This window comes from Lycorma delicatula, chromosome 1, assembly GCF_047948215.1.
Source record: "Lycorma delicatula isolate Av1 chromosome 1, ASM4794821v1, whole genome shotgun sequence".
Classification (NCBI taxonomy): Eukaryota; Metazoa; Arthropoda; class Insecta; order Hemiptera; family Fulgoridae; genus Lycorma; species Lycorma delicatula.
The window spans coordinates 377,273,378-377,300,538 of record NC_134455.1 but is presented as its reverse complement, the minus strand read 5'-3'; the positions used below and the strand labels follow the sequence as shown (position 1 = coordinate 377,300,538).

Below are 27,161 nucleotides of genomic sequence, written 5' to 3'. Positions count from 1 at the left end.
AGAGGAAACGCAAGGAAGGCCTTTGCTTGTGAACCATAATCGCCATGTAGGCCTAGATGATTATGATATGTTACGTCAACCTGGCCTATCAACTAGAACTATGCTCAGATTGCCTATGCCCGCAATTGATGTATGCAGGAAAGTATTTAGTGACAGCTCTTTGCATTCAGACGATGAGGATGATGATATGCCAATGTAACCTGGAGGTCCATTAATGAGGGAGGAACCAATTTTATCCATGTAGGTGCTTGTCCTATTGATTAATTTAATTTGTTTTTATGTAGACTCTGCTGAATATTTTTGTCAATGAAACAAATAGGAACGCCAATCAAATAATTGTTGGCTGACACAATATTTCTTTTCACAATCACTTCAACGACTGGCTTTCTGTCACCTATTCTGAAATAAGGGCATTCATTGTTGTCATTGTAAACATGGGTCTGATAAAAAAATCTACAATAACATCTTATTGGACAGTAAATAATTCACAGTCTACACAATGGTTTTGAAAAATGTTCACCTGCAATACGTTTCTGATATGGTAAAAGGTCAATTAAATGTTGGACAAAAGGTATACTGCAAACAAAATAAAATTTTAGGATTAGCCTACACAGAAAAAAACCAAAAAAAGCCAGTCATCTTTGTTTCTACAAATTCTGAAGTAAGGGATAAGGAAAATACAAAAAGGCATGGTGGTAGAGTTATCACAGAAAAAGCCAGCTACGGTTTTAGATTGTAACAAATATATGGGTAGAATCAACACAAATGATATGACATTATATGCGTATCTGGATGAGCGAAGAACTCTAAAGTATTGGAGAAAGGCAATTTTTATTTATTTTCAAGAATGGTACTAAATTTTTATACAGGGTGATTCCGGAGGATAAGGCAATGCTTTGACAACTCATTCTAGAGGCTAAAAATAAGAAAAAAGTTCATATAAACATAGGTCCGAAAACGCTTCATTAGCGAGTTATACTGGATGAAAGATTTCGCCCGAGTTTCAGTTCCGCCGGGTAAATTAAGGCTTTCTGAAATTCTGGGAAGGTGAATTAAGGGGCAAATTCAATTGTTTTTAAGCTGGGAAATCGAAAAAAATAGGTCCCAGAACTGTATCTCTCTTAGTTTCTAAGATATCCCATGTAAAACGCCAAAAATAGGGTCAAAAACACATTTTTTTACGTATGACATACAATAACGTTGTTAAATTGGTAATAAATCATACATTTTTTAAACGTAAATTGTAGAGAATTTAATTATAAGAAGATTGATGTAAATAATGTCAACAGAAAACAAATAAAATTTTAAACAAGTCAACTCTTATTAACATTGTTTATAAACTGTACATACTATTTTATTTTATACTTGGAAACAAACTATATATGGTATATTTCAGATAATAAAAATGTTAACGTATTACATGCCTTTACAAAACATAATTGGCTGAGTTAGGGGTAATCATTATTTATAACTAAAAGAAAATTAGGAATTATAGGCGAACTATTAAAAATACAAAATAAACTGTAAAAAATCCTAATGGAAAAAAATTTAAATAAATTAGTTTATGCACAAATGTTTGCTAGCAGTGATCAGTGCTAACCATCATGTTTGTAAGGGGAGCTCTCGTCAAAACTGAAAAACTAATTTAAAACCATAACCTATTTCTGATGCTTCTGTGCTTGGCTGTTGGAGGAATGGGAGTCATCAAAAACAACACCCAAAAAAAATGAAAAATATTTTAATAGTTAAACTGAATATAATTAAAAAGCAACACATACTTAAGAATATTACTTTTATTAAAAAGAAATAAACTAGATGCAATATCGGGCAAGACTATTCACGTTGTACATATGAAGAATATTTACTGAACATATGGGGAGGTACATGTGCATGCAATAAGAGATTGTAAAGGGGCATTGATGATTGCTTATAGGGTGTATTGCACTCATAAGATAATATTTTTTTTTTCATGAATATGGAACATTACTATTCTATTTTAAAGTTGGTAAAATTCCATTATTATAGGGAATATTATCATTAAATTTATGAAAAAGTCACATGACTGGGAAATATTCTATTGTAAATAGAATTCTCTAATTCCATGTTGTTATAAAAAAGAATCTACAGTACTATGTAATGACAGAAATAAAACTATGTATTTAAAACAAACAATAAAGTATAAATAATTAATTATATTAATACAAACCACTTACTACAGAATGCTGAGATAAGATACGATGTTTAAGATTATGCTAAACTTTCAAAATAAAATTAATGCAAGATTTGTTTTATCTCAGTATTCTGCACCAAATGGTTTTATTAATAGAATTAAAAATATAAGTAACAGTAAAGCGGAATAATATGTATCATAAAAAGATTAATTTCAGTAAAAAATAACTAAATTATGAATTACAATAGGAAGGATGTTGTTAGTAAATCTGACAACTTTTTAGAATAATTTATGAATTACTTTAATTATTTAACTGAAGTTGATGTGAAAGCACAAATTAACTAAATAAGGGAGTTCTTGATACTCTTTTTAACCATATCACAGTGGTTTAAAAAAGAAAAGTTTAATAATTCAATGGTGATATAAAATACAAATGATCCAAGTTATTAATTGTTTAAATGTGAAGCATAATCTTTTTTTACAATTATTATTAATTTTCCAGTTTTTTATTTCAATCTTTTAAAATTTACCAACAGGGTTCGTTAGATATTAACAAAACAGTTATTCCACAAACAGATGAAATAAGATTTTATAATAATGAAAATGTTTATTTTCAGGATGACATTACACTAACATTGGTGCTACCTTAGAATATCAATATAACTATGTGGATGAAGACTTTAAAGGCAAAGTGACTGAACAAAATTGCACAGTATTATCACCTAAGGCATAAATTTAAATACTTGGAAACCTCAAATCAAATAAATTTATTTTGCAAAAAAATTAAAACCTACTGTTTTGCTATAGAGTCTTAATGAAATGCTCTTCTCATCATTAGTAAATATTCATTATGAAACCTTTGTTAAAAATTTCACATAGCCTTTTACCTTAAGTTGTGACAAAAATGTTGGGTTGTATAGGTGATAGGTTCTGTGGTCGATGGTTCTGTGGTCGTAATTCCATTACGTCTTTCAGAACAACACAAATTGCAGCGTATGGGATCAGCTTGACTTTTTTCAAGGGCTGTGACACAAAAGGTGAGGGACTAAAGATAGTGACAGGTGATGAAAATACAGTCTCATATGTAAATGTTGAAACTAAACTACAATCTATGAAATTGGGTTACAAAAGAAATGTGAAAATGTCGGAAAACACTGTCAGCAAAAAACAGATAGTTCCAGTTTACTGGGACAGAAAAGTAATAATTTTTGTTGAATATATAGAGTGTGGCGCTACAATAAATTCAAAAGTGTATCATGAGACCTTAATAAAGCTACAGAGAGTAATCCAAAACAAGCAATATGTCATATTAATTCTGAGATTTTCTTCATCTATGACAGTGTACATATGTACATGGCTGATTATACTCAAGAACTTCAGGGAAAGTTTGGATGGAAAATTTTTGATTATCCTGCATACAGCCCACATCTAGCAGTAAGTAATCACCAAGTCTTCCCTCACATGAAAAATTGGCTGGTAATTAAGCACGTTGACAATGAGAGGCTCCAGGAAGGTGTCAGTGAATGGCTGAAAAACCCAGGCGGCAAACGTTTTGACAATGGGATACAAAAACTCATCCCCAGATATGACTAGTGTCTCAATTTATTTGACAACTAGATATAAATGTAGTTTAAGGATGTGTTTCAAATTGAATGTAATAAATTTTTTCCAACAACTGCTGTTTTTCTTATACCAAAATGTAAGTTACTTTTTGGGCGCCCTCGTATTTTTTACTTTATAATAAACATTTTGATTAAATTTTATCATGGTTTCCTTGGATCTATCCAAGCAAAAGGGAGGGCAGTTCCTTTTTTTTATCTGTGGAAACCCACCTGATCTAGCCCCCTACCATCCTCTATTCACTCTATTCATCCTGATATATAAAATGTATTATTATGTACCAATTAGAATAAAAGGTTTTTTATTTCTAGAACCAATAATGTGAAAATTGGTGGAGATGAATTGAACTTTTACAGTCAAGTAATGATATTCATCATAAGATCAATAAGTGTTCATAGTTAATCCTAAAAATTTTCAAAAGGTATGCTTACCATGAATGAATATAAAATTACCTGAATTGGGGGTTTGGTATTTGCAAAATGTTTCTCAACACACAAACACAGAAAAAGCGCTTAATAGAATTGTTTCTGGGGAAGTATATGTGTATGATTACTTAAGTCAAATCAAAGTGTGATTCTACGTAATGGAAACATCTTTCTTCACTTTCAAGCATTAATTCTAATGTTATGACTTCAGCCAGTTAAGATTATAATTATTGTGTTTTAAAATTCTCAAGATCTATTCACTTCCAAATTAAGAGGATAATATAAATTCTGTATCATACTGTCAAGTTTTGTTGATGATTTTTTCGCTGCTATTTGAAGAAAACATTGAAGCTCATCAAATGATGGAATAATCCTCTATCATATAAATGTCACATGTCACATGGCTCAATCAACCCAAGTAAAAATCGATGGAGTTGTAATGTCTTCAATAACAATCTTACTGTCCTGATTTATCAATATCATTTTGAAAACTAAAAAGTTGTTTTCAAGTCAGCATTTCACAGAATATTTTTTTAACCTTTTCAGATCATGTAGTCTTGGAACTGGTTATGTACGGGGTCAGTTTTAAAACGCTGTTACAAAATCATTTTATATGGCATCTAAGTCTGTTATTTTGTATTATATTCACAAAGGAATCAGTTTTATTACAGAATTTTAGACTAGAAAGAATATGACCATTTTTTTCTTAGAAATATGCTTGTGTGTGTGTGTGAGAGAGAGTTGTGTATTATAATTGCTATGACGGTTACGAATTTATTTATTATTTACACAAATAGCTTATCTTACTAGCAACATATCGATGTATTGAAACACATAATAATTATGATATACGGCACACAAAAACGAAAAAAGAATGAATTTGTGGTCATAAATACGTCACTTTTACTTGAGGTCTATAAATATCTTTTGTGACAAATGATATTGGTAAACATGTAACACATATCGATACGTAATGAATAACAGTATAAAGTAAAGATGGTTTTTTGTCAATCTGAATAGCCTTTTGAGTGGTGGGGATTTTTATAAAACGTAGTTTTCTGAATCTACTTTTTCACTTCTGCTAACATATGTTAGTAATCTGTGATTTATGACATGGGTTTTTCATCATATTTTGCCCAATTTTCAACCGATTTGCTTGAAAGTATTATTTTTTTAAATCAGCAAACTATGTTTCATAAACACAAAGCAAAAAAAAAAAAAAAGTTTCGCTAATAAAAAACGCAGTAGAAATGCGCAAAAAAAATTCTGCAATTAAATTACCGTAATTTTTGTACCGTTTCAATTTTCTTTTGTTACAGGCATAAAAAATATCCAATCGTAACGGTTTTTTTTGGTCAAAATCTGTTAAATCTCTTTAATATACTGTAATTTTTTGAAATTTTTTCACAAAAGAGTAGCACAAGACTATGAAAGGAGGCAATCAGATAACCAACATGTTTTCACAGAGCGCTAATCAACGGTGGATCATTGTGATGGGAAAAGGTTAAATAGCCAAATGCGATCTATTTATGGATATCTCTCACATTAACAGAAAAATAGCAGAAATCACTCATTATTGGAAGTTCATTTATTAATGCTGATAACAAAAATAGGAAGGATACTATGTTTAGATTATACAAAAAAAAAAAAACATAAGAAAATAAATATATGTATATATCCATACATAAATAGAGATCCTATTCTTCTTCTTATGAATGATTCCTTCCTCTACAAATCAAGAGACCCTGCAGGTTGTACGGGGCTTGAATGCTCAGTGATACAGAATAGCTGGATCGAAGGTGCAACCATATAGAAGAGGTATCTGTTGAGAGCCAGACTAAGAAATGACTCCTGAAAGAGGGCAGCAGCTCTTTCAGTAGTTAAGGGTGTAGGTCAGGAGGACTTAAATGGCCATATCTACATCACTCAATCTTCTGAGTACTGCGCAGCTGAAAGCAATGGAAAACTACAGCTGTTTTTTTTTCAAGAAAATGTAGCTCTCTGCATTTTCATGTAACAAAGCTTGAGGCACCTTCCTTGGTAAAATATTCCGGAGGTAAACTAGTCACCTGTTTGGATCTCTGAGTGGTAACTAATAAGGAGTCAACAGAAAATTAAAAAAAAAAAAAAACGTTTTACGAGTCAGCGTGGAATGTTGTAAATCTAAAAAAGGTTGGTAGGTTACAAAATTTAAAAGGGAAATGAATAGGTTAAATGTAGATGTAGTAGAAATTAGCAAGGTTCAGAAAGAAAAGGAAAACGACTTTTGGTCAGACGATTTTAGAATAATTAACTCAGCTTCAAATGAAGGGCAGGCAGGAGTAGGTTTTGTAATGAACAAGAACTTAGAAAAGTGAGTAGAGTGTTTAAAAATGCATAGTGGTGGAAACATTATAAGGATAAAATCAAAACCTAAGCTGACAATGACTGTTAACGTCTGTATGCCTACAAGTGCCCAAGATGATGATGAGGTAGGGTGTCTATGAAGAAATTGAAGCAATTAAACACATAAAAAGGGATGAAAATTTAATAATAATTGTAGAATGGAATGTAAGCACTGGAAAAGGCAAGGAAGAAATATTGTGGGTAAAATTGAGCTGGACAAAAGGAATGAAAGAGGGGACTGACTTATTGAGCTTTACACGAAGTATAATTTAGTAATTACTAACATCCAGTTTACAAATCATAACAGAAGAATATACACATGGAAAAAGCAAAGTGGTGCTGCAAGGCATCAGATAGATTATAACATGGTTAAACAAAGATTTAGAAACCAACTCATTGACTGCAAAGAATATCCAGGAGCAGACATTCATAGCGACCACAATTTAGTGATAATGAAATGTAAATTGGGGTTTAAAAATCTCAAGGAAAGGTGTCAAATGAATCTGTGGAATTTAGACAAGCTTGAGGAAGAGGAGGTAAAGATCTTTGAGGAGGACATTGCAAGAGGTCTGAGTAAAAAAAGATAGAAAGTATAGAAAAAGAATGGGAGAATGTTAAAAAGGAAATTCTTAAATCAGCAGAAGGAAACTTAGGCGGAACAAAGAGAACTGACAGAAAACCTTGGATATCAGAGGATATACTGCAGCTGATGGATGAATGTAGAAAATATAAGAATGCTAATGATCAAGAAGGTAAAAGGAGCTACGACAATTAAGAAATACTATAAACAGGAAGTGTAAATTAGTGAAAGAAGAGTGGATTAAAGAAAAGTGTTTAGAAGTAGAAAAAGAAATGATAATTGGTAAAGTAGATGGAGCATACAGGAAAGTTAAGGAGAATTTTGTGGTACATAAATTAAAATTTAATAAAGAAGGCACACCAATTTATAACACAAAAGAAAAGGTCAATAGGTGGGTGGAATATATTTAAGCATTATATGAAGGAATTTAATTAGAAAGGGTGTTATAAAGGAAGAAGAGGATGAAAAGGGAGATACTATACCAAGATCTGCATTTAATAGCACTAAAAGATCTGAATGCAGATAGACAGGATACCTGCAGAATTACTGTGCAATGCAGGTGAGAAAGCGATAAATACATTCTAAAACTTATGTGTAATATTTACAAAAAATGGGAAGTTCCATCAGACTCTGCAGGAGCAGATAAATGTGAAGAATACAGAACAATTAGCTTAACTACTCATGCATCAAAAATCTTAACTAGAATTCTATACAGAAGAATTGAGAGGAGAGTGAAAGAAGTGTTAGGAGAAGACCAATTTGGTGTCAGGAAAAGTATAGGAACAAGGGAAGCAATTTTAGGCCTCAGATTAATAGTAGAAGGAAGATTAAAGAAAAACAAACCAACACACTTGGCGTTTATAGACCTAGAAAAGGCATTCGATAACGTAGACTGGATTAAAGTATTCAACGTTTTAAAAAAATTTAGGGTTTAAATACTTTTAAAAAAAGTATAGAGGCAGAAGAACAATTGCTAACATTTGCAGGAACCCACTTGCAACAGTAATAATCGAAGAACATAACAAAGAAGCCATAAGAAAAAAGGGAGTCTGACAAGGGTGTTCCCTATCCCTGTTACTTTTTAATCTTTACACAGAACAAGCAGTTAATGATGTTAAAGAACAATTTAGATCTGGAGTAACAGTGCAAGATGAAAAGATAAAGACGCTACGATTTGCTGATGATATAGTAATTCTAGCTGAGCATAAAAAGGATTTAAAGAAACAATGAATGGCATGGATGAAGTCCTACACAAGAACTACCACATGAAAATAAACAAGAACAAACCAAAAAAAATGAAATGTAGTAAAAATAATGTAAATGGACGTCTGGATATAAAAACAGGAAGAGAAAAGATTATGGAGGTAGAAGAATTTTGTTTGGGAAGTGGAATTATTAAAGATGGAAGAAGCAGTAGTGATATAAAATGTTGAACAGTACAGGTGAAATGAGCTTTCAGTCAGATATATAATTTGCTTACATCAAAAATCAATTTAAATGTTAGAAAAAATTTTCAAAAGTATGTTTGGAGCATAGCTTTATATGGAAGTGAAACTTGGACGATCGAAAGAGTACCTGAGCAGAAAATATTAGAAGCTTCTGAAATGTGGTGGGTAGATCACTCTATCTATTCACCCAGAGAGTGATAAATAAACTGGTGTTGTGGCAAATTGATGATGAATGAAGCATTTGGAAAAATATAGTTTTAGAAGGAAGAGATAGACTTATGGGCAAATATTAAGGCATCTTGGAATAGTTGCTTTAATACTGGAGGAACATGTAGATGGGAAAAATAGTGCAGGCAGGCAACGTTTGGAATATGGAAAACAAATTGTTAGGGATGTAGAATGTAGGGGATATAACGAAATGAAATGAATGGCACTAGAAAGGGAATCTTGGAGAACTGCATCAAACCAGTCAAATGGCTGAAGATAAAAAAAAAGGAGTGATTTCTAAATGTAAATTAAAACTCTAAATAACATTCAACAACTGAGTCTGTTAACTAATAACCAATTATCTATGAATTTCAAAACCAAATTAACAAAAAATAATTAATATACAAATAAAGTAATAATATATGTAATAAAGCTAATCTTAAATATGGTAAAAAAAATATGAAACTGATAAATAAAAAACAGCAGCAAATATAATAAATAAATTTAATGGCATAACAGGCTTTAGAATAAAGCTTACAATAAGCTTAGAAAAAGCAATTCAAAGAAGATATAATCTATTAAAAAAAAGTTTGGTTAGAATTTATATAACATGCAAAATAAAGATATATCAACACTGTATACTCTGTACATGCTTTTATCAAATTTTACTGTGCAATTTTTATTAAAATTTTGTTTTAAAAATCACCTTCTCTTGCTCTTGTTGAAATCTAATTCGAGCAGTATGCAGATAATTATTAAGCATTTTGTCTAGGTACTCATGGCTTTTCTCTGAATGTAGTACAGCACATAATAAACCACCTTTATTATTTTGTCGTTGGGAGTTACTTCGTGACAGCTTCAGTCTTAATTTCTGTCCAACTGATTTTCCTATACTTCCTAAAATACCATTTCTTGACTCACCTTCCTGTAATTAACAAAAACAAGATTTATTAAAATCTTATTAACATTTTAAAATCTATATAATATTTTATGAAATAAAACCATATTCACTGAAACAGCAAAAAAAAATCTATGCATAATTATAAAAATGAATTATAAATTTTTAACTTTTGAAACATGAATAATCATGTTCAACATTTAGCTGTCATAATAACAGTTTTGAAAAATACTAATTAAAAATGCTTTTTGTATTAAAACTTTTTTTTATTTTTCCAAGTAGTCGCTGATTAAATTTGAACATTTATAGTGCCGCCAGTTTCTTATTTTAAAATTATAGTACTGTTATACATCTGCTGTTAGTTTTATTTACCACTCAAAGACAGCATACCTACATCGGTAATGCTTCCAAAATGTCAATCAGATAAATTTTTAAGTTTAGCAAATAAATAAAAATTATGGAAGGAATGATACCAGGACAAAAAAAGATGCTTGAGTACAACCAGCCAAATTTTTGGAACACAGCTAGAGTTGTTGCAGCTGAGTGCAGACAAATATTGTCATGAAGCAGAATGATATTGGTTGACAATAGCCTCCGCATCATCTGTTTTGTATTATGTAATATAGCTACTTAGTGTTTAGCAGTAGGACTGTGATTTTGCTATTAAACACTCCAATTCTAGAAAATGCTTTACATCACTTTCGATGTACTTTTTCAGCGATGTAATTTTTTCAGCTTTAAAGGAAATTTTGAGCGATTTGAATAATCCTAATGACTTGCACTGATTTTCAGTAGTGTTTTTTATTACCAGGAATGATATTAAGAATATAAGAATAATGTATGAACAATAGAAAAATTTATCACCCTTTTATTTTTTATTAAGAACTTTTTGAATCAATTACAAAACATCAACTTTGTTTTCATCCAATTTTTTTGTCCTCTATGTTGACAAATAATTTGAGTTTTGTTAAATTGGTGTTCAAAGTGATAGATGAAAAACTGTCAAGGAACTAGATTAGATATTGCTATGAAGTTACCATATTATTTTCCATAATGATCTGCACCTGCATTACATTTTTCAACTCACTGTTCCAAAAATGCTATCTGCAGATCAGGAAGAAACCAAAAAAACTCATATGACACTCAACAGGAGACTTCATCACTATAAGAACAAAATTTTCTGAGCAAGAGTATAACTGATGGGATTGTGTTTTTTTTAAATAAAATCTACAGACAAAATATCAATCATTAGAGTGGAAATCAACATCATATATATCCCTGGTCACAGATATTTTGTTTAAATAGTAGTTATATGTAAAAATTTAATTTCTAAGGAGTTTCAAATCAAAGGAAAAGTTATGTTGGAAGTATTTTTTATTAGTAGGATATTTTTCACAACAGATTCATTTCTGACAGCAGATAATGAAGAAGTAAATACACAAAGGTATCCTTTGTTGTTCATAGGGTAAAGTAAGAAGGAAGTGTCCTGAATATGGGAAACAAAGAATTGGATGTTTTTGCATGACAATGCACCAGCACATTGATCCGTGCTTTTCAAGAAGTAGTTTGCACACCTCAAAGTAACAATTCTAGAGCATCCTCCATACTCATCAGACTTGCACAAGCTAATTTTTACTTGTTTTCTCACCTGAAAAATGCACTGAAGTAATACAAGAATGCTGATGATGTGATGGCTGATGTGACGACGGAGCAGAGGGCGATATCTCAAAATGGGTTCCAGGGATGTTTCCAACAACTTTACTGATGTTGGCAAAAGTGTGGAAACTGTTACAGTTGTAGGAAACTACTTTCCAGGAAACGTACTCTGACCCACCAGGTTGGTCTAGTGGTGAATGCGTCTTCCCAAACCAGCAGATTTGGAAGTCGAGAGTTCCAGCGTTCAAGTCCTAGTAAAGCCAGCTATTTTTACACGGACTTGAATACTAGATCGTGGATACCGGTGTTCTTTGGTGGTTGGGTTTCAATTAACCACACATCTCAGGTATGGTCGAACTGAGAATGTACAAGACTACACTTCATTCACACTCATACATATCATCCTCATTCATCCTCTGAAGAATTATCTAAATGGTAGTTACCGGAGGCTAAACAGGAAAAAGAAAGAAAGAAGGAAACGTACTATAAAACATTTTCAGTAAGCAGTTTTGAAAAATAAACTAATTCTGGGAACTTTTTGAACCTACCTTACCTTGTATCTAGAGGCTTCTGAGAAAGTAAATATATCACTCTCTCAGACTTTTACTGGAAGTATCTAATTGAAAATATCTAATAGAAACCTAAAAAAACACTTTAAAGGTGAGTCTCTTTGTTTTCCAAAAATATTTAGTTCTTTTGTGTTTTTATAATTAGATTTTCAATTAGTTTTTTTAGCTGTTTTTCAGTAAAGGCCAAAATATGCCTTGGACATAAGATATAGCTTTTTTTTTGCAGATTAAAGTGAAATGGCATAATATAGAGGTGTTTTTTCACTATCATAGAAAACCATTATTAATTGCCTTTTGGGTGATGATATTTGAAAAGAGGAAATTAAGCCCAGAAAATAGTCTAATTGTTCTATGTTCAGAAAAAAATGTTTTTGATCCAAACATAATTTAAAAAGCAGGACACAATAATGGAAAAAAGTGAAGCTAAGTTATGAAAATGAAGAATGTTGCAGCATATATTTCAGGTTATCTGAAATCATTGGTCAGTAATGTTCTTTGTTCCCATAAGGATAAAAAAAAAATCAATCTTCCAAGAAATATTTTGGGCAAGAATGGAAGATGGGGAAGAATTGCTCCAGATAAGCCTCGAGCTTATCTCTAAGTTTTCCTTGTACTGCAGTTCCTCTGAGTGTGGACCATCCTTTTTTTTTAGAAAGGACTTCCTTAAAAAAAAGTCGTTTTTAAAAGTCCCTTACTTCCACCCACCTCTTTCCCTATTACTGGTTCTGGATGAAAGATCTAACATAGCTATATTTAAGGAATGCTTGATATGAGTTTTGTGTCCTTGATGTTATCTGGTGGGGAAGTTGCCTGTGTTTCAATTTGGACTTTCTAACAAATAAAATACAATAAGACAATTTGACCATGTAAATTAGATGATAAAGGAGTGACAAGAAAATTACTTTTACAAGAGATGACAGAAATGAAACCACTGAATAAACCGAAAAATGACAAATAGTTAGGTAATGAAGAATATAGGTCACTTCTGTATTTTTTTAACAGAAGTGAGAGGATGAAGAAGAGAATGACAAAGGAGAAAAGGATAAAATTTATCATCCAAGTCGTGAATTTGGTTAAAGGACAGAAAATGTCCATTAGCAATTTAGATTAATTAGTATTTTTAAGGAGCATCTGCTCTCAAAATGAAATTAAATCATGCAGTAGGAAATCAGATGAAACCAGAACTTAAACGTACGATCTGCAGAACAATTAACTAAGTGACTACAATAACTCTATAAGAGAAAATAAGATAACTATATCTATATAAAATAACTACAAGAAAATTGAAATAACTACAAAAAACACTACTCATATAACAATAAAAAACTAATTCCCAAGTTCTAAACAATTACGTCTTACGCATCCAAATAATGGACTTTCAGAAATAGAAATGATTCTAATAAAAGTTTCAATTTCAAATAAAAAAATAACTTACCTGTTCTTCAATACGAACTACATCCAGGTTCTCTTTTAACAGTGCAATTGATTCAGAATAACTCAATTCCATTTTACCACCAAAATCCTCACGGTCTTCTGGATCTACACTAAACTGAATTGGCAGCAACTCATGATTAGAATCAGTCAAAGGGATAGCTGAAGCTAATGATACTGTAGAAAGAAATATAAAAACGTTAAACAAATAAAACCTCAAATATTATACGATTTAAGTTTAAATTATGTTACAGGGCGTGATCAGAGGCAGTTGCTCTGACTGGCTGCTTTGTAATCTGTGCTTTTTTATCTTTCCTTTCCCTTTACAATGATATTAACCTTTAAAGAACAAACCTCAATCAATACATTAAGTAAATCATAATTTTCTGTCCTTCATAAATTGTTTTAAAGTTGATAATTTCAAACAATTACAAGTGAATAAAGATTAATAATTTCCAGTTTAACCAGATGAAATACTGAGTATATTATTGTAGGATATTTTCTTTTTCTATGTCCCCAACTGTCACAGTCAGAGGTTATCGACACATTATGAAAATACAGATAGGCTGAAATAAAATAAAATAATTTATCTGTCAGACATGTTTATATGCTAATTCTTCTAACATGATTCATCATTAGATGGTATCATATCAAGAAGACAGTTAAAATATATATAGTGGAGTGGTAGCATCTCAGCCTTTCATCTGGAGGTCCTGGGTTTGAATCCTGGTCAGGCATGGCATTTTTCATATGTTACAAATTTCCATTCTTATAGGGCAAAATGACCAATGCAATCAATGCCCGTTATCTCCAAAACAATAAAGCTTTTATCTTTAAATAAACTTATTAATATCCCAAAAGATTATTATTATTATTATTATAACTAAACCAACAGATTATTATTATTATGTTTGTTTTAGACACCCTAGGCTATGGATAAAATCAATACTCATTGACTGCATTTAAATTAGTGCATACCAAAACCAAATTTGGTAAGTTACATAGAGTGTTCTTAAGTTATGTGTATACTGTGATTATTATTTATTAATAAGTTAGTAAACTTTTACAACTACAATTAACTTAAATCTTAATACTCTGATAATCTTTATGATGCTAAACATTTCTGATGACAAAACATCTGTCTCAAAATGCATTGAAATAATCAATATGAAAACTATTAAATCTTATAAATTATTTTTTCACATGATACATGTTATTACTAAACATCAAAATGTCAACTGGTGTTGAGAAACTGATGCATCTTTCTGGGGAGTTTCTCAGGTGATAGTTATTTGTAATTGTTTTGTGTACCCCTGCAATTATATTGTAGGGTTTTTGCTGCATTCCTTCATCTGAAATAGGTAATGAGATTACTTCCTACTGCTATTAGGATAGCAATTATGTCTGATTATACTTCCCTTTGATTATTGTAATGCTGTATTATTTATAACTATTTTATGGAGGAATTAAACTGCAGATGGTATTAATGCTAATTAATTATTAGTACAGCACTGTGTTTTTCAAATATTCTAAGTGATGAATACATTACATATTTTTTTCAGTATAAAAGTTTAGTATTTCCTAAATTTTAGTTGACTGACTTACCTTATCAGTTTGAGCTGTATGTTTCTAGAACTCCCTTCCTAAATATACCATTTATTATTTAAGTTTATACGAGAGCAGGAGGTTTTTAACCATTAATTAATTACAATTATGATGAAATAAAATTGAGAATTCCTTTCAACTTCCCTAACATATTTTATTTTTATTTATTTATTCTTTACGTTTGATTTTTTCTTTTAAAGTTTTATGCTGCCTGTTATAATGCTTTAATTACGCTTTCCTGTTTAGATAACTTTTTATTTATTTTTATGATTAAACAGGTACACTATTTAATTCCACAGGCATTTTGAGAACAAAGAAAAAAGTAAAAATCAAACAATCAATGACTTTATTTTTCCTTGGATAGGCCCATAAGAATTACATCAAAACCTTGTCTCCATGTGTCATGATTATATACTTTAGTACCCAATAAGATAGCTATTTCTTTAATGAGAAATAATAGAATACCAACTCTGTCCAAGGACTCTCCAATGTAGATATTCCTCTTCTACTAACAATTAAACTATGACTCAGATGTCTGAGTAAAGTCAAGCACAATATTTTTCTAAAAAATGCAAATCTAAATTTACAAATTTTTCAAAGGAATATATTTAACAAATTTAATTCTTTTATTCATCTCCATTAATTTTATATTAAATTCCTTTCAGCATGCCAACAACAATTAAAAAGACACTGTTCTTTCTACTTTAAATTATTCTTTATCAGTTGCACAATACAGAAGTGTGAGTAAAAATAAGGCTCATATGAAAAGGGCAGCTCATAGTGGCCAGTAGTTTAATAGAGGAAAGTAATCAAGTCAAGTGAGCCTATTGTTAAATTAAGAAAGTCAAATAAGCATTCACATGCAGCAAAGTTTAGATGAGCTAGCAATCAGAAATCAGGTAATAAGTCTGTATATAAAATTTAATAATTAAACTGATTTTTAATTTTACCAAAAAGAAAAATAATGCTATAAGTTAAGAATGAAATAAAATGGATTTTAATTACAGAAATCAATACACTGGATTAATATAAGAACAAGATTAGAATGACTTTATAGTTTAATGATGTTGATGTGACAAAAAAATAATCATAAAAGAGGAAGATAACAGACTATTACCAAACAATATTTAGGTAGCTACTTAAAAAATGATGATCAGTTATTTACATCTCAAAAATGACACATTGTAAACATACAATACCAGGTGCCTGTGTTTCCATGGCGACAAGTGCTGAGAAATGACCTCCATCATATGCTAATAATAAAGGAGAGCGATGACATTCAGATGCTGAACACTCTAGTGGCAAGTATATACCTCCAAATGGGATCGGTGCCAGAGCTTCACCATTCATGTCCTGTAACCAAAAACTGATAAATTTTATGTTACATTTCAACTCAATTTTCTGCTACGCAATTATTAGTACATTACAGTTCAAACAGAAATCTTGAGCTCAATTTTCCTAACTAATAATTACTACTAAGTATCCTTGTATCAAATTTATTATTTTTTTTGCTTTACGTATATCTATAGTCGATACACCATACCCCTTAACAGATTTTTACTATTTTTTGTTACTCAGAATGGAATATGTCAAAGTTAGTGTATATATAACATGTACAAATAACTAATAACACAAATAACGTGGTTCTCCTCAAGTAGAGTAAAATGAAATACACTTAAGAGATTAGTAAAAATTCATTCAAATGTAATATGCGTTAAATAATTTATAATTATAAGATATGATTGTAAAGAAATGATTTATTTATAGCTCCAGCCGATAGCTGTCTAATGCTATTTTTAACACATTATGTTTTATTCACAGTAAACAATACAGTTTGGTAATAAATACACTAGTATTAAAAAAGAATCATGTTCTTAATGAAGATGAAAATAATAAAAAGGAGAAACTTTTTAACATGAAGTTTGATAACATGAAATGGTATAAAATAATAATATATACATTATTTTACAAATAAAAAATAGGAATAATAGGCAGAAATAACTGAATTTTTGTGACTGTCTCACAAATGTGTTTTATCTTCAAAACTGATTCACAATTGTTATTTTCCAATGTAACTACTGCAAGACAAAATGATAACCAACACTAAATTTAAAAAAAATCATTACTACTTTCCACTGTATTTCAAAAAATAATTTTTTTTTTGTTGAAATACATAAGAAAATTGTATAAAAGCTATTAATACATTTGGTCATTTTGAAGGGTAGATATTCTCCTTCCTATACATTCATCTATTTACATTTTGAAACGTACCCATTTATAACTAACTATGCTGTAATGTATCAGGAAATAAAATAAATCATATTTTTTGTTATTTTCCTTCCACTGATGTTAATTACAACCGAGTAAATATTTTATTCCTTTTGGATTAGTTTTTATGGCAACAATGATTTAACAGTGGTGATTGAGGGTATATTGTGTGTCATCAATAATACATGGCTGAGACAAGTAAACTTTAAATAGTTTTCAGCAAAACTAAATACACATTTTTAAAGTATAAATGCAATGGGAAATTGTTTATTAAGTGGATTACACATAACTTGTCAACTTACAAAAAAAAACTTCTTTAAAATTTAAAAATGTTATTTGTAAATCAATTACTTCAACAATTATTTATACCTATTCAAGAAAAATATTATAAAATAATATAATCAACTGCGATAGTAAGTTTATGAATGGGAATATTTAAATACTAACTATTTACAGACATGAGATAATTGCTAAAAAATAAAATAATACTGTCACAAGTCCACTATTTTCTCAAAACTTTATGGGCCAATACGTTAAAAATAACTACTGATTAATTAATTAATTTATGTCATATAAGGGCAAACATTGTTGATTAGATCAGAATAAAACTAATTACACTACCAGATCAAACATTTGAATTGGTTTTAGCAAATTTTGGTTTAAAAATTTAGTAAAAGATTAACAACAAAAGTAAAAATTTCCTACTTGAACTGTTTGTATGACACGTATCATACAAAGTCTTACACTAATTGTCTGGAACAAGAATTACAATCAGGTGAGCATCCTGCACAGGTTTAATGAGGAAGATGATATTGATGAACCTTTGCTGTGAATCAAACCGACGTCTAGCTGAAAGAATTTATGAAAGTTAACAGATTCTGAAAGTTTTCAGAATTGATGAAGTTCATTTGAATGTTAAAAAATTGTGAGGTGCAATAACATTTATCCTAAATTATTTTTGTTCTACATTTTTAACAAGTTCTTCTTTTAGTCATGCTCAGTATTACCCTGATCAACATGTAGATATATTCACCAATTTCTCATGTCGTTGTTACTCATAACATTATTACCACAAATATGACATGATCACCCACAGATCTCAGCAAGAGATTTTTCTTCAGACTGCAAAAAATAACTGCCTTGTTCACTACATATTAGGAGAAGTGGCACTGACCAGTGTTTTACAATGAGAATACAGAAAATGGTGATGCAAGAATCTATTGCTATAATAATTTGTTTGTTTTGAATAACCAATCAAAAGTAAATTTTGAAATAGCCTTTATATTTTACTGTTGTACATTGTTATTATTGCAATAAAATATTATTATATACCTTTAGAACTGTATCGGCTATAACTATAATAGGTCTTCCAAGTACATGTGCCAACGCTAGAACATGGATCTCTTCTAAGCTCTCATATATATCTCCACCAGAAACATCCCCACTGTGGTCACTAAATACAAAATATAAATATTAAGTTTGATAAATTCTTTTCATAATGAAAAAAAAACAAACAAGTATTAGCTACTATCAAAAAGAAGGATTTATTAAGAAAGAAAAAAGTTAGAATTATAAGGTTAAAAATTTAACTATATTAAAATAATATTATTACAGAATCACAAACTTAGCCCAATCCTGCTTCCATAGCCATAAACATTTGTGGGCTACCTTCTGAAATAGTAAGTAGCTGTTTTGAAGTGTATGTACTACTTTAAGAGTTTCTCTCTTCCTTGAAACTTTTAAAAATTTAATTTAATTTTTTGAAATACAAACTCTTGGTGAAAAAGTTCTAGCAAAAAGAAAAGCTAATGGACGAACCAAGGGAATACAGTGCTATTATGGACTGTTATTTTATTTACAGACCCGTAATTCAAATTTAAGATTAAAAATCATGATCATTTTTTAGAGTAAACGTAAAAATTAGTTCAGGTTAATGAAGTGCAACAATGTTTATTTAATACAAACTGCAGAAGCAAAATCTTTCTTTGTAAGTGTGATTTGTAAGAATGAAAAACTAATTTTAATAAATAAAAATTTTTGTATTCAAACTTAGGTGAAAAAGTTTTCACTTGTCACTTACTATTCAGAAAAAAAATTATATCTTTTTAAAATACAACTTTTTTTTCAGTTACAGCATTAGATCTAAGTAAATAGTAAACTAGATACCTTGCAACACTTAATCTTCTCGTCGTGGTTCAGTAGAGGCCATATTAACAATAGCATTCCATTCTTGCCTCCACTCAACTTCAGTGTAGACTAGACCAGCTTGGGCATTTAACAAGCTTTGTTGTCTACGCCATCTTCTCCAAAGTGCTTCTCTTCTAGGAGATGAACTAAGAAATGCATGTAGTGCTTTCCTTAATGTAAGCAGGCGATCATGGAAACCCCACATAGCTAAAATATAATTATATCACTCAGAAAAATTGTTTCCAAATTTTATATTTTAAAAATACTAGTAACTAAACAGTTATAAACTAACATTTAAAAGCCCTTGTAGTAATTTGCTTTTATTCACTGAAATAAAACAATAATTTCTATAACAAAGGATTGAAACTTGTGCAGTTTTTTTTTATACCTTCAATCTGGTGCACTAGGCAATACTATACCTTAGCAAGTAGATTTTTTCCAATACTATCAATCACAATGCTGGAAGAAAGCATTTTTAGAAATATACAAAGTTTTATTTATTAAACTCCAGTAACTACAGAGATGTTCAATTACAGCTAACTACCCAATGGATTTTTTTGAAGAAAAATGAATTTTGTATTGTATAAAAAAATGACAAGCTTAACGATCATTCTGAATGAAACGTATATGGTACCACTCTGCCATAAAGGTTATCTGTTTAAATGATACAGATAATTCTTTTCAACAGAAAAAAGATGTTTGCTCTAATGGTGAGAATGATTTTAAAGAACATTCAGATGATAAGAGTTTGGACAAGAAGAAACAGCTCTAATCACAAATTATGTCAAATTCCTGAGCTTCACATCTAGCTGCAGTGTGCCCAAAATGTTGACACTTGAAACATCGCATAGGCTGCGGAATAAACGCACGTACATCAAGCCGATGTATACCAGCACGCACCTTTTCAGGAAGGGTAGGCCTATTAAATGTTAATACATGAGAGGCCGAAGGAAGAACTTCGCCATTTCTTCTCATTGTTAGTCTGCGACACTGAATCACTCCTTGACTCGACATTTCCAGTACTATTTCCTCTTCTGTACAGTTTAGAAGATCACGGCAAACAACTCCTCTGGATGTATTAAGGGTGCTATGCGGTTGCACTGATACCGCAAATTCATGGATCTTCTTCAATGCCTGGACTTTTTGACTTTGACTGTCGTTAATAGTTTCAACGTGTAATCCGTTAAAGGTTTTACGAATTTCTTTAACAGGACCACCAGCACAAATAGTTATCTCTCTTACGATCAAGAATGGACTAATTTTTGTCAATAAGTTAGTCATAAATGTAATTGCTGTACATTTATAGAAATGTACAGCATAGTACTGTATTTCCAAAAAAAGTGTTTCTATTATTTATACACCAAAGTTATTTTACTAGTTTTTTTTTTTTACATATGAAAAATGTAAAAATTAGAAATGAAATAAAATTAATTATTAAACCAAATTAAATGTACTTGATTAATTTTATTTTAACTTAATGGCTAACAGAAGTGTTAGTTCTCTGTTTACTATATTTATTTCAATGTTGTGCAGTGTTCTTTGTCAGTCATTTGTGACATTTATTATTTTTTTTAAGCGGTTTGCAGTACAGCCAAGCTCTTTACCACATCCTGACCCCATAGGGGAAGACCCCCTCCACCTTGTGATAATCCCAGTCACCACATATCCCCCTCCGTTCCTAGTCCTTATGGGTTTTACCATTTCACCAGAGGTCATCTTTTAGACCCTCTTAAACAGCTAACACTTCACAGTCATCAGTCTGGCCTCTGTCAGGAAGCTAACAATGCAAATGCCTCTGCAGACACTTCCATCATTGTATTTACACAACTTACCATTGCCTTCTTCCAACCATGATCCACCTACCATAACTTACAATTCTCAAACAAATAAATCGATTTGCAGAAATGTGATCCCCATGCCTTCCTCTAACACTGAAGGTTTCACACAAAAATTCTTCCCTTATCTAACTTCAATTAGAATGTGCACTCAGATCATTACTTGGTTGAGTCTTTAGACACCAAAAGTACTACTCTCACACCAATTACGTTTTGTGTTATAAAACAAAATGTTGATCGCAAAAATAATACTGTCTTGCAATTCAATTTACTCAAAGTCTTCTTGTTTACTCAAAAATCAAGAAACAGATTCACAAATTTAATAAGCTTCTAATGAAAACTTACCCTATTTTTCTCTGCTCTGGTCTGCTTTCAGAAGCAGGGTAATGCCTACACCCTCCCATATTGCAGCTTCATCATACATTTATCCAAAGATCCATTCTTATCCTAACAGCAAATATCTAAGCTTACTGGGACGTCATGCCAAAACACCTACCTTGGTAGGTAGTAAGCACCCAGGCAGGCCCCTAGCTACACAGGTTGCTATTCTATAATAGCATCAGACACCCTCAGCCATCCTCCGCAGGGCTAAGAATCTAAGGAAGCCAGCAACTATGTTCCACTACCTTTTGGTCTTCCAATTTAGTTGCAGATCAAAAACAAAATTGATTCTCGCAACCTTTTTACTGCTTTAGTATGTTCAGCTTTGTACCTGGAGCAAACTATAAAACACATCATCAATGGCCCTACACTCCAGAAACAAGTTGAAGTAATAACCAAATCTGTTAACCAATTTTGTGAAGCACCATGTCCAGAAGGAGATTGTGTAATAAGCTGATTGGGGGAAATCCACCTAACAACCTGAATACTTTTAAAAAAATCCTAAGCCATCTGAAAAAAAAAAATGTTTTCAAAAAACCTTACATCTGGGTTGAATGAATACTGCACATGCAAACACCTCACATGTTTAATATATTCAGTGGTGTTTCACATGCATGAATAATGTAAAATATCAGACAATTTATAATGTTTAAATAAACATCTGAACCAGGGATTAAATAAATATTTGAATAAAAAAAAATCCCTTCCGCACGCTGGAAGACAGAGGTAGATTTCATCAGTGTTAAAAAAAGATTTCCACCTTAAAGTTAAGAAATACTTCAAATTTACTCAATATGACGATAGTTGCATGTGAAAAAAGTTTCACATGTTTAGCATATAACATGCCCCATCTTTTTACAACTTCAGGAGCATTTTGGTCATCCCTTGTCGTAAGGGTAGGTCATATCAAAAATTCTTAAAGAACAGAAGTTTTAGGTAATGTTTAGAGCACTAACAACTAATTTAAACCGATTACCTACTGTGCCTAGGGACAGTCGATTGCCGACGGTGCCTAGGGAGGGTATAACTTTTTATCTTCAAAACTACATTTTTACACACCCTGGGCCAATGGTTGGCGATATCAAAAAACTTTACTCATATAAGTTTTAGGCCCTTATCGATAGAGTAGTAACAACTTTAAATGAATTCTATATTTTTCTTAATAATTAAGTTATAGTGATATTTTGAAAATGCACCCCCCTTTTCTGATTTTGTACGTTAATGAACTTAACTGAGATTTTGTGACAAGTTATTTAAGTAACAATTTGAAAGTGAAATATATATATATATATATATATATATATATATATAAATTTTTGAGCTGATGGTGGTTTTGGTGTCTGGGGGGATGTGAAACGCAAAAATATGTAGAAATTTTCCAGAAATCGAATCATTGTACCCTTTACAATCGCTAACTTTATTATGAAATCTAACTAAATCATGTAAAAAAATTAAGAAATCAGGTATGAAATTATTCATATGCTATATTTAACATTGGGCTAATGACCATAGCAGTCACTGCCAGTAAAACTAAAAAAAGTCAATTATATTTAACAATGATTAAATAATAACTAAACAACGATCAATTTACTTCAAATTTAATTTTATTAGCATTTCATGTAGAAGTATATTACTTTAAGTTTTGCTACATCATAACGCTTACATAAAAAGATTTAAGCTAATCAATTTTTTAATATAAAAGAAACAACAACAGCTCAACTTATCAAGAGAGATTAGAAAGAAGAAAAATACTTTATTGACTATATTAAGAAAAGTAAGAGATTAAATAAGGTAAACAGTGAAGGAAAAAGGTTCACACCTAAGTGTATTTAGTGAGCTTCACTATATCACTAGTACAAGAGAAAAAATAACTATATAATAAAACCGTTAAACACAAGGAGAACAAATTTTACAGTAAAAACCAAAAACAATCCATTAAGTTTTAAAAAACAAAAAAGACAACACCTAAGAGTTCTATTACATAGAATCTAATACGACTTAAACAAGCACTTAAAACGATATACACAAGGAGAGATTTTATTTTAGCGTAAAAAAAATAAAAACTACATGGTAAAGAAAACTCGTCAAGTGTAAAAAACAGAGGTTGAAGAAAGTAAAAACAACTTAAACTGAAGAGGAACTTTTAACAAGTAAAGTTGTATGAAAATCTAACAGAGTAAAATTTAATTAAAAAGGGTACACAAAAGAACAAAAAAGAAGACAACACCGAAGAGTTCTTTTATAAAAATCCTAGTAGGATTTACACAAGAACCTAGGAGGACCTACACAAGGAGGGACTTTTAAGTAAAAAACCTTTTGGAAAAAAACCACAAGCTAAAGAAAGCTCGTTAAGTGTAAAAAAAAGAAGAGGAAAAAATTACTACAAATTAAAAAAAGTTTAAGGTAATTTAAGTAAAAGAAAACAGACAGGAATAGTAGGACCATAATAATTATGGTGGGGTGGGGGGTTGGATATCACCCTGATTATTTTCTTTGGAAATTTGTAGAAACTGAACTTTTATGTAAAATATAATTTAAGACAATATAACTGATATATATTTTTTAATTACTATGTATAACATTTTTTTTATAATTGTAAATAAATACACTTTTTGGATAAATTTCCAAAATTGATGTTTTTTTTTATTTTTAATATTTCATTAAGTAAAATTATATAATTTGGCAGTAAAAGTGTAGTTTGTAATAACCTAGTATTAAAAGTGTTTTTATAAATCGATTAATGTTGTTTTATGAAAATGGGGAAAATGACAAAATTACATAAGTTAAATTAAAAATGATTTGAGTTATTTAGAAATAACGAAAATATATCTATGTTTTTATTAGGTTTCAGTTAGAAATCGTGGTATTACACAAGTCTGTCTTTCATCCAGTAGGTTTTGAGTTCAAATCCAGGTTAGGTTAGCATTTTTCATATGCTATAACATCCATATTTGACTAAAACTAAGTAGTTAGTTGCTAAAATAAATAATTTATACTACTTAAATTAAATTATTTACAAATAAACGTGTAATATTTTAATTGGGCTGTTTTTTTGTATTTAATTATACTTCATTATTAATTTTAACTTTTTATTACCACAAAACAGAAGAGGAATAAAAATCCTAATAAAATTAAATGGAAAGTTTTAGATTAAATCTAATCCTGAAAACCAATTACAGTAAAGTCTGTTTTAATAAAAGTTGGTCAAATTTAGAACAACAAATCCATCCACAAATAAAAGTGATTATTCTCATCACCACCAATCTGGACTACCATCATACCACATATTTTTTATTAGTTTGTAAGAACAAAGTTTATATAACTGATAAAATTTTGTTTTGTCTTAAAGAGAATTAGAAGTAATAGGCATTTTTGTCCCACACTTTTACTAATAACAACAAAATCTCAATACTTGACTCTTATCTTTACACAGCTTTTGGTATGTTGTACCTAACTTAAATACAATTCATATGTTGGTCTTCTAAAGAGTTCCATAGCAATTTTTGAGGTACATTGACAAAAGTTTTCTTCAAGTCAATAAATTGTATCGATACATTAAAAGTATGAATAAAAATAGAACAATGAACAGATTTGCGGACTATTTTGAAAAACAGAAAATGAAAACAAAGTTAAGAGAGAGACATGAAAGAGAAAAATATCAAAATTGAAGATGTAGAAAATAAATGATTGTAGACAGATATGATATGTGCAAGCACCTTGAAAGAATAAATGTATTATTTAATTAATATTTTAATTATTGGACACTGATAGTTTTCAAGAAAACTGTTAATATCTCATTATTCTACTGTAAAATGAACCGATTAGCAACTGAGTGTATTTCTGTGTACTACTCACGTGTACAGATTTGGAATCATAATATGAGAAAGATCTATAACAGCAGCCACTTTTGCTGAAAAAAAAATGTAATTAACAAATCCACAGTTTTGTAAAAAAAAACCACAAAACTCTAACTCTCATATTTTATTTTGATGTATTAAATTATACAGATTTTAAAATCCAAATACTTAATTGGTATTTTAATACAATACAAGAGCTAAGAGTTTTCACCTTGCCAGCTGCTGGGTCTAATATATTAGTCATTGTATTGTACTAGTTCGTTGTATTTGTATTTTATATACAAATACGTCATTTTATTAATAATTTGATGATGTCATCTGTTAGATGGTACAACAAACAAGGCTCACCTGTCCCACCTCAGCCAGGTAACAATTCAGTTGACAACATTAATTACTTTCTAGTAAACTGTTAATCCAAATATATTTCAATGTACTACTAAACTCTATCTGTCCATATATATAATACGAGAGAGATGTACAACAACTTTGGCTGAAAAAAGGGTGTATAACATCCATTTTTGCAAAAAAATTCTATCCACACATTTTTTTATATCTTTGATTGTACATTTTATTAACCGCTAATATTTTACTATTTTATGAATTTGTGTCATTACTGAACATTAATAATTTCCCAGTAATTGTAATTTCATCATTATTCTATTAAAATACAAAACTTTTTATTAGGCACTGAGAAAAGAAAGACTGTTTCTTTTGTTTCATCTTTTTAAAAATAAATAATAGAATACTGAAAAAAAAATAGAATTCTGCAGAAAGAAAAACAAAATAAATTAATTAGACTGAAGCGATTCAAAAGGTTCTCCAAGACGTAGGTATTGTTGAAACCTTTTTAAAACAAGATCTGTTTAGAAAGTTAATTTTCAATCACGAGTTGGAAAATAGAAAAAGAAGATGGTCTGGAAAGAAATAGACTGGAGAAAATGAGTTTAAACAAAAAAAAAAATGCTGCAAAAAATTATCTTTAACATTGTCCATATATGACTAAGATTATAACAATGACATACCATTAAATGTAGAAAAATGAGATTTTTATAAATGAAACAACCTCAAAATCATCTACTTTTTGATGTGAGGCCACCACATTTAAACCCCCATGGCTGGGACACTAAAAATTTTAAACGGAAAAGTTAAGACTATGCAGATTCACAATGTAGGTCAGGCAAAGACGGGGTAGCTTTAATTTAGTTTTAATTATCTAACTGGTACAGGATAAATGCATCTGGTCATAATATAATACAACCAACTGTTCTTACGAAAAGGAATCGTGTACATTTTAAATAAAAGAGCAATCTGTTTTTTGTAGAACTTTATTTGATTAAAAAATAAATAATTTTGAATGTACATATGAAAATATTCAAAAACATAATTTTTAAATAATAAGAGTATATAAATATAGTTTAATCCATTTAAATATTTAAGTGGAAGATTAAGTTTTCATTTCACATACATATTGTAAAATCAGACTATATAATTCTGAAATCTTTTAATTTATGAACAAAATATTATTTCTTAACATCACATAATAATCGCAATTTATATATTATAAACATTTCTAAAACTGAAATATAATAAACTAATTTTTTTATTACAATAAAATACTCTATTTCATAAAGAAATTTAT

The 27,161-nt window shown here is 30.1% G+C and overlaps 1 protein-coding gene across 1 annotated transcript; it reads right to left on the bottom strand.

The window, feature by feature from the left end:
• Positions 1-904: 904 nt before the first annotated feature.
• LOC142317961 (OTU domain-containing protein 7B-like) lies at positions 905-21,315 on the bottom strand. The gene is made up of 7 exons (XM_075354493.1): positions 21,282-21,315; positions 19,497-19,656; positions 18,595-18,715; positions 16,194-16,347; positions 13,394-13,566; positions 9,542-9,760; positions 905-916 (listed from the first exon to the last, which is right to left on the bottom strand). Exons 1-7 carry the CDS (start codon positions 21,313-21,315, stop codon positions 905-907), a joined length of 873 nt encoding a protein of 290 aa, XP_075210608.1.
• Positions 21,316-27,161: the final 5,846 nt, after the last annotated feature.

Excerpts from the sequence above, each read along its gene's own strand:
- LOC142317961 (XM_075354493.1), bottom strand. The coding sequence starts at position 21,315 with ATGGTAGGTGGATCATGGTTGGAAGAAGGCAATG. Across the intron at positions 19,657-21,281 it reads ATGGTTGGAAGAAGGCAATG|CTATGTGGGGTTTCCATGAT; the intron begins GTAAGTTGTGTA and ends ATTATATTTTAG. Across the intron at positions 18,716-19,496 it reads TACACTGAAGTTGAGTGGAG|TGACCACAGTGGGGATGTTT; the intron begins GCAAGAATGGAA and ends TTTTGTATTTAG.